This window comes from Salvelinus sp. IW2-2015, unplaced genomic scaffold (genome assembly GCF_002910315.2).
Source record: "Salvelinus sp. IW2-2015 unplaced genomic scaffold, ASM291031v2 Un_scaffold16496, whole genome shotgun sequence".
Lineage (NCBI taxonomy): Eukaryota > Metazoa > Chordata > Actinopteri > Salmoniformes > Salmonidae > Salvelinus > Salvelinus sp. IW2-2015.
The window spans coordinates 819,224-831,422 of record NW_019957613.1 but is presented as its reverse complement, the minus strand read 5'-3'; the positions used below and the strand labels follow the sequence as shown (position 1 = coordinate 831,422).

Genomic DNA, 12,199 nt, shown 5'->3' with positions numbered 1-12,199 from the left:
TATACATATATAGTATATATAGAGTGTGCAACTCTCTTATTATACATTTTTTATAGCTTACATTTTATTCGCTGTTAGTCAGCACCGCTACACTAATAATATTCTCTGCGTGTGCGCAGCTCATGCTTTTTTTTACATATTGCAAACAAAAACATTTTATAGGGTTCAGTTGTGAATGTTTACTCAGCTTTTTTCTTTTTTTTCACCTTTTAATTATCCGGGTAGGCCAGTTGAGAACAAGTTCTCATTTACAACAGCGACCTGGCCAAGATAAAGCAAAGCAGTGGGACAAAAACAACACAGAGTTACACATGGGATAAACAATCGTACAGTCAATAACACAATAGAAAAATCTGTATACAGTGTGTGCAAATTAAGTAAGGAGTTAAGGCAATAAATAGGCCAATAGTGGAGAAGTAATTACAATGTAGCAATTTACACTGGAGTGATAGATGTGCAGATGAGGATGTGCAGGTAGAAATACTGGTGTGCAAAAGAGCAGAAAGACAAAAACAAATATGGGGCTCATTCTTTTCTAAATTTGGAGACTGAACTAACACCATTTCAGAGAGAGTGTGAGAAAGAGAGAGAGAGACACTGAATGAAATCCCTCTTTGTATAGCCTAGCTGCATTTGTGTGTATGATGCCTTGTATGCTCAACCTCTTATCAGTGCCAGTGTGTGCTTTTTTCCATTCTGACTGAAACCACCAGGCTATCTCTGCTGTCACATCTGTCACCACACTGACGTGTGACATGAAGAAGACCTGCATTCACTGTGYAATTCTAATGAGTGACACATTTAGCTCAGTCAACTCACAAGGTCAGGATTGTATGTCATAGCCTATTTAATTAGCCCTACACACTACATATGTTTACTGCTGGCCAGAGTAGGTTACTGATGAAGTAGGCTACCTGTTTCTTGCCTTATGGCTAGACAAGTGACAGACTTCTCCAATTATAATGAATTAGAGCAGAACAGTTTCTTTGTTCATTTTTTWAATCTTTCCAGTCAATTGTACTGCTATTATCTATGAAAACATTTTTAYAAAAGTGTATATTATATTTGGTTTCTGGTGGCTGATACCCACTAAAGTATATTAGAAACCATTCTACTTGGTCCCTTCCCAGCACCCATCCCATCCTAATTTATCCCCTGCAGGCTGTTTTAGGCCCATTCCTCTATTCATGAAATATGTGGTTTTAATAATCACACAGACGAATGGTTGGTATCTACGTATTCAGAATAAATAGACGGATCCAATGTTACATTGATGTTTAAAAGGGGTTAGAAGTCGAAAATGTGCCTGCGTTACGGTGGGACCTCTAGCACTGAAATGCAGTGCCTTAGACCGCTGCGCCACTCRGAACCCCAAAATGATGAGAAGGGATGGATATTTGCCTTGCTTGTGTGTGTGTGTGTGCGTGTGTGTACCTGCCTTTCTGTGTACGTACATGCATACGTTCATTCATGTGTATGTGTGCATGCGTGTGTACCTGCGTGTATGTGTGTGTGAAGGTATGGGGAAAATGCTGCATCATGGGAGACTGGAGGAGGGGGTTGCCCTGATAAAGCTGCTTATGAAGCTACACTGCATGACACTGATAACAGCTCAGTCAGATTTGACCAGCCTAAAAACAGACGGGGGGAACGGATGAGATAAAGAGAGAGAGAGATCCACAAAGAATTTGAAAACGCTGGGGCTCCTGCCTTTTGTCCTTTAACTATTTGCACATCTCTACAACACTGTACACAGACAAAATATGACATTTGAAATGTCTTTATTATTTTGGAACTTCTGTGAGTGTAATGTTTACTGTTCATTTTGATTGTTAATTTCACTTTTGTTTATTATCTATTTCACTTGCTTTGGCAATGATAACATATGTTTCCCATGCCAATAAAGCCCCTTGAATTGAATTGAGAGAGAGAGAGAGAGAGAGGGAGAGAGAGAGAGAGAGAGAACGCTGAGAGAATTATAGAAAGAGGAAGCCATGACCCTATAACCCTGAGATTCTCAAAAGACACAATCGAAATGTCCATTTACAATGGAAACACCAGCAGAGTTTAGTTGGAAGAAAGCGCCAAGTCTGAGCTCCTTCTGGCCAAACGTTCTGCATAGCAGCTAACCCATATATAGCAACATTGTGCCTGACAGTCTTTCTCACGACTTCTGAGAAACTTGTGGTGCGAAAATGCAGAGAGCAAGATAATCAGACCATGATATTTATTTTGCGAGAGTAGGACACAAGTGTGCCCCAATGTAATGCAAAAAATGTGAATTATAGTAGGATAGGCTAGACTATAGGATTAATCCTCATTTAYGGATTATGGTTTTAGGTCGATGATTAACCTTTATGCCATGTCCTCAATCGGCTAGCTTTAGTGGTGCTTTATTTCAACAAAGTGAAAGTTAGGCTATGCAGCTATATACATCATCAGCCTATACATCACATAGGCCCAACATATGTAGGCTATACAATGAATGTAAGATACAAACTTGAAAGATGCAGGTAAAGACCTGCACTGGTTTTGCTCATTGGAGCAACATGAGTGCGCAGTCTTAACGGCCACAGGAGCGCATTGGACGGATTAGAGGAGCGGCGGCGAGGGTCATCGGTTGCGAAACTTCTCTCATCCYGCCGTCCGCTCTGACTACAGTTTGGGACTGAGCTGAGCTGCATGCATAATAACACGGCACCTAGAATTGGATACATTTGCGCGCTGTCTTCCTCGCTTTATCTGAAGCGAGGCATTCTGGCGATGACAGCGTAAAAACACGTGGACCAAGGGTTCACTGTAAGAGTATATTGATGGAACGTATCTCGTGGTTTGTTTCTTTATGGCGCTCAAACTAAACTTTTGAGAAAAGTTATTTTTTTTAAACGCTGCTACGTTTGTGCAGAGGGGAGATAGCGATGTCATCTGGACAAGGAATACTGAACGTCTTCTCCTGCTCCATTCCAGCCTCCAAAGCCATCTCCAAAAGGAAGTTGCGACAAACTCGGAGCCTGGACCCTGATATTATAAGGAAATGTGGCACAGAGACAGATGGAACCCATGGGGACCGCTTGGGTTTACCGGGTTTGCGCGTTGAGGAGGCAGGTGCGTTTTCATCCTCGCCAAGCTCCCCTGAGCACCCGGTTGCGTTGAAATTAGATCCCCGTTCCAAAAATCTCAGGGTGAAACAACCCCTTTCGTCTTTATCTGGTCCCTCCACACCCTTGGACCTCTCCCCGACATCAAACTTTCCCTTTGACTATGACGTGTCTGTGAGGGGCACAAAGCGGAATACCGCGTGGGATTTACCGTTTCTGGTGAGGAGCCCCAGCGTCACTCCAACTGGGAGCACGAACACATTATTCTCACCGCGGAGATGGCTTCAGAAGAAGCAGCRACAGTCCAGTTCTCACGCCTATGTCGTTTGGAAGTCGGAGGTAAATATGACGACGCGTGCACTCCACGCAATAAAAAATATAAGTATTCATGGTATTTAAGAGGAATGACATAATGACAACCTACTTTTGTTTTTGAGGATTTACAGTGCCTCCACAAAGTATTTACACCCCTTGACGTTTGCCGCATTTAGTTGTGTTACAGCCTGAATTTAACATTGATTACATTTAGATTTGGTGTCACTGACCTACACAAAATATCTCGAATTCGGTTTTTAGAAATGTTTACCAATGAATTAAAAATGAAAAGCAGAAATGTCTTGAGTCAATAAGTATTCAATACCTTTGTTATGGCAAGGTACAGACACATGCATACGCACACATTGTGCTATTGTTGTATAGTGGTATTATTAAACGTTTTGTGTTGTGGATATGTGGCGGTGTAGGTATGTTATATGATTTACTGTTTTATCTTTAGCTCATTCAGTACGAACATAGTTCACTGTTTCATATTTGGTTGTATATGTAMTGTGGGTGCGCGCGTTGGTGTGTTTGGACCCCAGGAAGAGCAGCAGCTAATGGGGATCCCTAATAAATACAAAATACAAATACAGAATAAAAATATTCCAAAACATGTATCCTGATTGCAATAAGGCACTACAATAAAACTGCAATGCAATGTGTATGTTTGGGGCAAAGAGTACCACTCTTCAAATTTTTAAGCATGGCGGTGTCCGCATCATGTTATGGGTATGCGTGTCATTGGCAAGGACTAGGGAGTTTTTTAGGATAAAAATAAACGGAATAGACACTGGGAGATAAATGTACCTTTCATCAGGTCAATAACCTAAAACACAAGGCCAAACATACACTGGAGTTGCTTACCAAGGCGACCTTGAATGTTCCTGAGTGGCCTAGTTACAGTTTTGACATATATCGACTTAAAAATCTCCGCAAGACTTATAAATGGCTGTCTAGCAGTGATCAACAATCAACTTGATAGAGCTTGAAGAATTAAAACAATTATAAATTTGCAAATATTGTATAATCCAGGTGTGCAAAGCTCTTGGATTTACCCAGAAGGACTCACAGCTGTAATCGCTGCCAAAGGTGATTCTAACATGTATTGACCCAGGGGCGTGAATAATTATGTAAATTAGATATTTCTGTATTTCATTTTCAGATGGGTAGATGGGTAGAAAAAGAAGAAGATTKAATCCGTTTTGAATTCAGGCTGTACCACAACAAAATGTGTAACAATTTAAGGGGTATGGAGACTTTCTGAAGGCACTGTATAACGGTCCGGAGTAGGCCTAAAGGCTACATGTGTTTTTATTTCCATTTCTTGTCTTTTAATAATTAGAGATTGTTCGTTTAATATTTTCAGTTAATAAAGGACAGAGTGCCTGCAATAGTAGGCCTTCCAAATTAAGCCTGCATTTAGCAGGGTCTGCAGGGTGTGTGCAGCAGTCAGACCCATAATGAAATCCTTACAAAAACATACTTGGGACTTATTTTTAGCAGCGGCTTTATTGGCCGCATATTTGGCAGCTGTCCACATGCTCCAGTCTAGTTGAAATGTATAATGCTGTTTTTCCCTCATCTCTTGTGGACTCCCTTGCTAACTGGGATCCTTGGGACGCTCATACCTGAAGTTTAAATTTAAAATGGTTAAGGTAAGGGCTAAAGTTATGGTTAGGTAAGGGAGAACGATTTAGGGAGGACGGCTCATAATAATGGCTGGAAAGGAGTTAATGGAATAGCATGGTTTCCATGTATTTTATGTATTTGATATCATTCCACCGATTCCGCTCCAGCCATTACAATGAGCCCACCCTCCCCAATTAAGGTTCCACCAAACTCCTGCGGTTATGGTTAAGGCTAGGGTAAATCAGGGCTCTCCAACCCTCTTCCTGGAGAGATGCCATCCTGTAGGTTTTCACTCCAACCCTAATATATCGCACCTGATTCTAATAATTAGCTGGTTGATAAGCTGAATCAGGTTAGTTACAACTGGTTTTGGAGCGAAAACCTACAGGACAATAGCTCTCCAGGAACAGGGTTGGAGAGCTCTAGGGTAAATGTAGGGGTTAAGGTTAGGGTTAGTGTTGGGACGTCCCAAGGATCCCGCTTAGCATTAACCCTGGAATTAAGCTCATGTAGCAATGCTTTGGCAGCACGTGACGACGAGTTTTGATGGCACTGAGTTGGTTCTCAAGAGTGTGAACTGAACTGTCACGGGGTCAAAGACAGACACATAAAAAAAATGAGCTGTCTCGATTTGCGGACCCTTCCCCATTATGTTGTTGTTCCCCAAACAGGGCAATGAATGTGACATAGGCCTATGATTCAGGAAACTCAGTCAGTGTGAATGGTGGGAATTTCCAACAAGCCTGAATGTGATTGAATATAATATAATTGAATTAAATATATATTTAAATCCATTAAACAGAGGCAACAGAAATTATTCCCTTTTTGTGCTGACAGTTAAACTAGGGTGACTTTGATGCTCTAGGATGCAGCATAGCCTATCCCTTCAAGCTACACTACACAAGTAAGTGGACACCTGCCCGTTGAACATCTTATTCCAAATCATGGGCATTAATATGAAGTTGGTCCCCGCTTTGCTGCTATAACAGTATCCACTCTTCTGGGAAGGCTTTCCACTAGATGTTGGAACATTGCTGCGGGTACCTGCTTCCATTCAGCCATAAGAGCATTAGTGAGGTCGGGAACTGATTTTGGGCGATTAGGCCTGGCTCGCATTTGGCGTTCCAATTAATCCCAAAGGTGTTTGATGGGGTTGAGGTCAGGGCTCTTTGCAGGCCATTCAAGTTCTTCCACATCGATGTCGACAAATCATTTCTGTATGGATTTCGCTTTGTGCATGGGGGAATTTTCATGCTGGAACAGGAAAGGGCCTTCCCCAAACTGTTGCCACAAAGTTGGCAACACAGCATTGTCTAGAATGTCATTGTATGCTGTAGCGTTAATATTTCCCTTCACTGGAACTAARGGGCCTAACCCAAACCATGAAAAACAGCCCAAGACCATTATTCTTCCTCCAACAAACTTTACAGTTGGCACAATGCAATCGGGCAGGTATCGTTCTCCTGGCATCCGCCAAACCCAGGTTCGTCCGTCGGACTTCCAGATGGTGAAGCGTGATTCATCACTCCAGAGAACGCGTTTCCATTGCTCCGGAGTCCAATGGTGTCGATCAGCACTCGGTGGTCCCGTTCTGTTTGTGTGGCATGCCACTTCGCGGCTGAGCCGTTGTTTCTCCAAGACATTTCTACTTCACAATAACAGCACTTACAGTTGACCGGGGCAGCTCTAGCAGGGCAGAAGTTTGTTGGAAAGGTGGCATCTTATGACGGTGCCACGTTGTTTAAAATACTCACTTCCAAAACCAGCATTTCAGGTTTACTGGGTTTGTCAGGTATAAGGCAACGGAAAGCTACATATTTAATCCCGTGTGGCTCAGTTGGTAGAGCATGGCGCTTGCAACGCCAGGGTTGTGGGTTCATTCCCCACGGGGGGACCAGGATGAATATGTATGAACTTTCCAATTTGTAAGTCGCTCTGGATAAGAGCGTCTGCTAAATGACTTAAATGTAAATGTAAATGGAAAGGACTGTTAGTTCATCATTACCAGAGGTTCTAAACTAATTGACATCAACAGCATATGATGTAACATATAAAGTATTTTGGGTCTCTGATTCAGTTAGGGTGATGAAAAGTGTGTTTGATCTGCTATCTAATATCTCTAGAAGGCTCCTTTGAAGTCTACAATCAATCGTCTACCTGGRTGTAATTGGGTGTTGCCTCCTTGGGTGTGTAATTTCCCATCCCAAATTCAACCAATCAATCAATAAATCAATCAAATGTATTTATCAAACCCTTTTCACATCAGCAGWTGTCGYWAAGTGCTTATACAGAAACCCAGCCTAAAACCACAAGGGCACCTATTGAGAGTACAGGGAACATTAATTGCAAACCGAAAGTGGCAACGGTGGTTTGGGATTGATGGTTTTTGGATCACTCCAAAGTCCTATCATATTATACACTAACAAGGTYGTAACTCTGTTTTTGGATATCCTACCACTGCATACATGATGTATCATTGAGATAAAGCAGGGTTGCTTCTTCTTCTCCACATTATTCAGATACGGTAGTGGTATCCCACGAGTCTATTCCTACAGACACTGGCAAGCACAACAGTGGATTCATGCTGTAGTGTTTTCCRTTTTTCCCAACATGTTTTTGTCATATCATATTTAGTTATGTAGCTTGCTTATCTTGTCATAAATTGCCATTTGACGGTCTATCTTTGGATTCCCTTCGTGGATGTTGGGTGTTGATTAGTGGGTGTTGATTCTGCATTTGATTCTGTGTCAGATAGGCCTAATGAAATCACAAGATACCGAATGGAACATTTCGACCAACTGCTCAGCTTAGAGATTCAGAGTAAAGTCATTATTATTTTCCGATGTGATCCACGAACAGGAAGTGAAACCAGTTTGTTGACGTTTGAGAAGGAACAAGAAGGTTTACATTCAGGAACTATTTTTGGACATCACTTATATTCATGGTTTAAGAGTGAACGAGTGGAAAGAAGAAAAAGGGGGAAGAGAAGGAGAAAAGCAGTAGCTAGGGTGTCTTAGTTTATCTTATTGAGTMATTCTACTAAAGACRYCAGYTTGAAGCTTCAGTCAGGCTATAACAAGAAAAGTCCATTACTGGACATACTGTATGTTTTCTCTTTATGTTCCGCTGTTGCTAAGTAGCCCTGAGACTCATCAAGGCCTATATTACTTAATTTAATGCACATTCTGTACAGTATAGCATATGAAGAGTTTATTTCCAATATGCTATATCCACCTATTTTTCACATTTGTGTTTTTCATCAGAAATTATTGCTAATGGGTGCCTTCACGTGTGTGTGTAATATATTACTGTTCTCAAATGTTCAATTCATAGATTTTAGATGTGTATAAGAATCTTTTTTTTTTGTTGGCAAAACGCTATATATCCATTGTTTAGCTGGAGTGGAATGTTCGTATCCTGTATATTTGACTGTGATATGTGGTTGTCTCACCTAGCTATCTTAAGATAAATGCCCTTACTGTAAGTCGCTCTGGATAASAGCATCTGCTAAATGACTAAAATGTCAAATGTAAATGTTTTAAATAGAACATCTCATATTACTGTATTTAATGATATATCAACAACGACAAAAATGATGTATATTTTAAATATTGATGTCAATTTCTTTTGTCTTATGTGTTACATTTGACTGTGTGAAACATAGCAAYACTACTTATTTATCTGAGAGTGATGCGGATATGTAGCATTTTGAAAAAAATATGATTATTTCTCCCTTTGAAATGAAACCAAATACTGTACATGTCTGTCAATGAACAACCACATGCCATGAAAAAAACCACAACAATCTCTTTTATAATTTCTTTAAAAAAAGAACAATCAAATTCAATCAAATGTATTTATAAAACCCTTCTTACATCAGCTGATGTCACAAAGTGCTGTACAGAAACCCAGCCTAAAACCCAGAACAGCAAGCAATGCAGGTGTAGAAGCACGATGGCTAGGAAAAACTCCSTAGAAAGGCCGGAACCTAGGAAGAAACCTATACAGGAACCAGGCTATGARGGGTGGCCTGTCCTCTTCTGGCTGTGCCGGGCGGAGATTATAACAGAACATGGSCAAAATGTTCAAATGGTCATAGATGACCAGCAGGGTCAAATAATAATAATCACAGTGGTTGTAGAGGGTGCAACAGGTCAGCAYCTCAGGAGTAAATGTCAGTTRGCTTTTCATAGCCGATCATTCAGAGTATCTCTACCGCTCCTGCTGCCTCTAGAGAGTTGAAAACAGCAGGTCTGGGACAAGGTAGCACGTCTGGTGAACAGGTCAGGGTTCCATAGCCGCAGGCGGAACAGTTGAAACTGGATCAGCAGCACAACCAGGTGGACTGGGGACTGCAAGGAGTCATCAGGCCAGGTAGTCCTGATACATGGTCCTAGGGCTCAGGTCCTCAGAGAGAGAGAGAGAGAGAGAGAGAATACTTAAATTCACACAGGACACCAGATAAGACAGGAGAAATTCTCTAATCAAATCAAATCAAATTTTATTGGTCACATACACATGGTTAGCAGATGTTAATGCGAGTGTAGCGAAATGCTTGTGCTTCTAGTTCCGACCATGCAGTAATATCTAACAAGTAATCTAACAATTTCACAACAACTACCTTATACACACAAGTGTAAAGGAATTAATAAGAATATGTACATATAAATATATGGATGAGCGATGGCTGAACGGCATAGGCAAGATGCAGTAGATGGCATAGAGTACAGTATATACATATGAGATGAGTAWTSTAGGSTATGTAAAYATTATATAAAGTGGCATTRTTTAAAGTGACTAGTGATACATTTCCAATTTTTAATTGTTAAAGTGGCTAGAGATTTGAGTCAGTACATTGGCAGCAGCCACTCAATGTTAGATATAACAGACTGACCCTAGCCCCCGACACATAAACWWTTGCAGCATAAATAMTGGAGGCTGAGACAGGAGGGGTCGGGAGACACTGTGGCCCCGTCCGGCGATACCCCCGTACAGGGCCAAACAGGCAGGATATAACCCCACCCACTTTGCCAAAGCCCAGCTCCCACACCACTAGAGGATATCKTCAACCACCAACTTACCATCCTGAGACAAGACCGAGTATAGCCCACAGAGATCTCCCCCACGGCACGAATCCAAGGAGGGGGGGCGCCAACCCGGATAGGAAGATCACGTCAGTGACTCAACCCACTCAAGTGGCGCACCCCTCCTAGGGACGGCATGGAAGAGCACCAGTGAGCCAGTGACTCAGCCCCTGTAATAGGGTTTGAGGCAGAGAATCCCAGTGCCTGTAAAACCTMATTTACCAACAGTTCAGAAAAATTACCATATAGCATTTTGGTATGAAACTCTTCATATAGTTCTGGTTGGAGCATGTGCATTTCACTGATATGTCCACATCATACTCATTTAGGATAAGTATGTATTAATTTAGTTACTAGACGTTATCTCAAAGAGGTATTCACAAACTGGCACCACGTCGTTACCCCTTCCCTCCTTACTTGTGATTTATACTGGCAACCTTTTGGTCCATTTAGCTGCAGTTACCGAATGGTTTCTTCCCAAGGTCACAGTAGGATAACAGAGTATTCTGATATACAGGATGGCAGATTGCAGTTGTCCTTATTCAATCTTGTTCTGATGGCAGCTCTGCCTCGAGGGCAGAAACAAATGTGAATGGTTTATTTAAGCGAGAAATGTGACAGGTTAAGTTTAGACATGTAATCCCAATTGTTTAAGGTTAGGGTTAGGGGTGCGGTTAAGTTTGTGCAATCACTGTTAGTGTAAGATTGAATAAGGAAAACTCCTCTGAGCTACAGGTTGGTTGATGCTCAGTGCTGCTAAAGACAGTTTCACTGTATAATGCACGTGTTCTAGTCTAGCTGGCATAGACAGAGACAGACACCCAGAGGTACATTCTTCAGTCAAGTGACCTAGAGAAGACCTCCAGTCAAAACAATCAAGACCATGTGTTCAAAGACCATTGATAACTGCCCGCACCTGTTCAAAGACTGCAGACTGCAGGCCTAACTTCCTGTACCTGTTCAAAGACCGCAGACTGCAGGCCTTACTGGATGCATGTGTTCAAAGAAGGTTAGGTAGATATACTGTACTGGACGTTTGCTGAGTGTGTCTCGTCAGTATAGTCATCGTGAGGTCTGTCTTCAGGCTATAGTGCTGTTTAGGCGAGTCCAGTTGATTGATACCACATTGTGATGGATCACACTGGGATCTTTTAGGAAAGGGTTTTGATTTCAATTCCATCTTGCCTAAAAGCTACCCCACCTTACACTCTGCACATGCGCACACGCACGCACACACAGGCACGCACGCACACACACGCACACACACAGTTTTTAAAGATGCGTCGGAGGGTGACGACCTTGACAGAGACATCTCCGGAATGTTTTTCAGAGTGTGTGTAGTAGCGTCTGGATTGGTTCAACCTGCCATCCCTTTGCCCACTTCGCTTTTTCCCGCAGTGTTGAATCGCAGCTCTGTTTTAGCTCGAAAATAAGTCTCRGTGAATGTCATCTGACAATTCTTGTTCCCTGGCCGGACTTCAATCAAATGATGAAGCTAACTGTAGAAAGAAGACAGTGCGTCTGCACGCTACACCAGCAGAAATAGCTGGTTCGCATTTTTTCCTCTCACACACGTCTCCTTGGGGAAATCAACTGTGGATTTGCGTMTGCGAATCTGCTGCCGCTAGAGTTCTAATGTAATTTCACGCAGAATGTAATTCGTTGTGGTAGTTGTTATTGTCGACCGACACCATGCTATCTAGGTCAGATTGTTTTTTAGAGTTGTTGCTTGCATTTCATATCTCTATGATTTATCAATCAATTACAGATGCTATCTGACTGAAAAAGTGGACCCTAAGACAAAGAAAATCCTAGAAGCAAAAATAGCATGTTATTGGATTTGTGTATGAAGGGGACTATTTGTTGGTTTATCAGGAGACACATTGACACACCATTCCTACAACTACTAGCCTGGTCCCAGATCTCTGTGCTCTTATGACTCTTCTCCTATGACAAGACAGCACAAACAGATCTGGGGCCAGGCTATACAACTACTGCTAGCCCACCATCACCACTAGGCTATTGACTTTTGGCTTCTGCATTATCTCAAGATGGCTCCCTCAGGAGATA

The 12,199-nt window shown here is 41.9% G+C and overlaps 1 protein-coding gene across 1 annotated transcript in view; it reads left to right on the top strand.

Annotated features, from left to right (window-relative positions):
* Positions 1-2,550: 2,550 nt before the first annotated feature.
* The window catches only part of LOC112080779 (rho GTPase-activating protein 6), a 101,484-nt gene continuing 91,835 nt past the window's right edge, over positions 2,551-12,199 (top strand). The window contains exon 1 of the mRNA XM_070442708.1: positions 2,551-3,437. Coding sequence (XP_070298809.1) covers positions 2,919-3,437 — 519 coding nt within the window. The 5' untranslated portion in view covers positions 2,551-2,918. The remainder of the gene's footprint in view (positions 3,438-12,199) is intronic.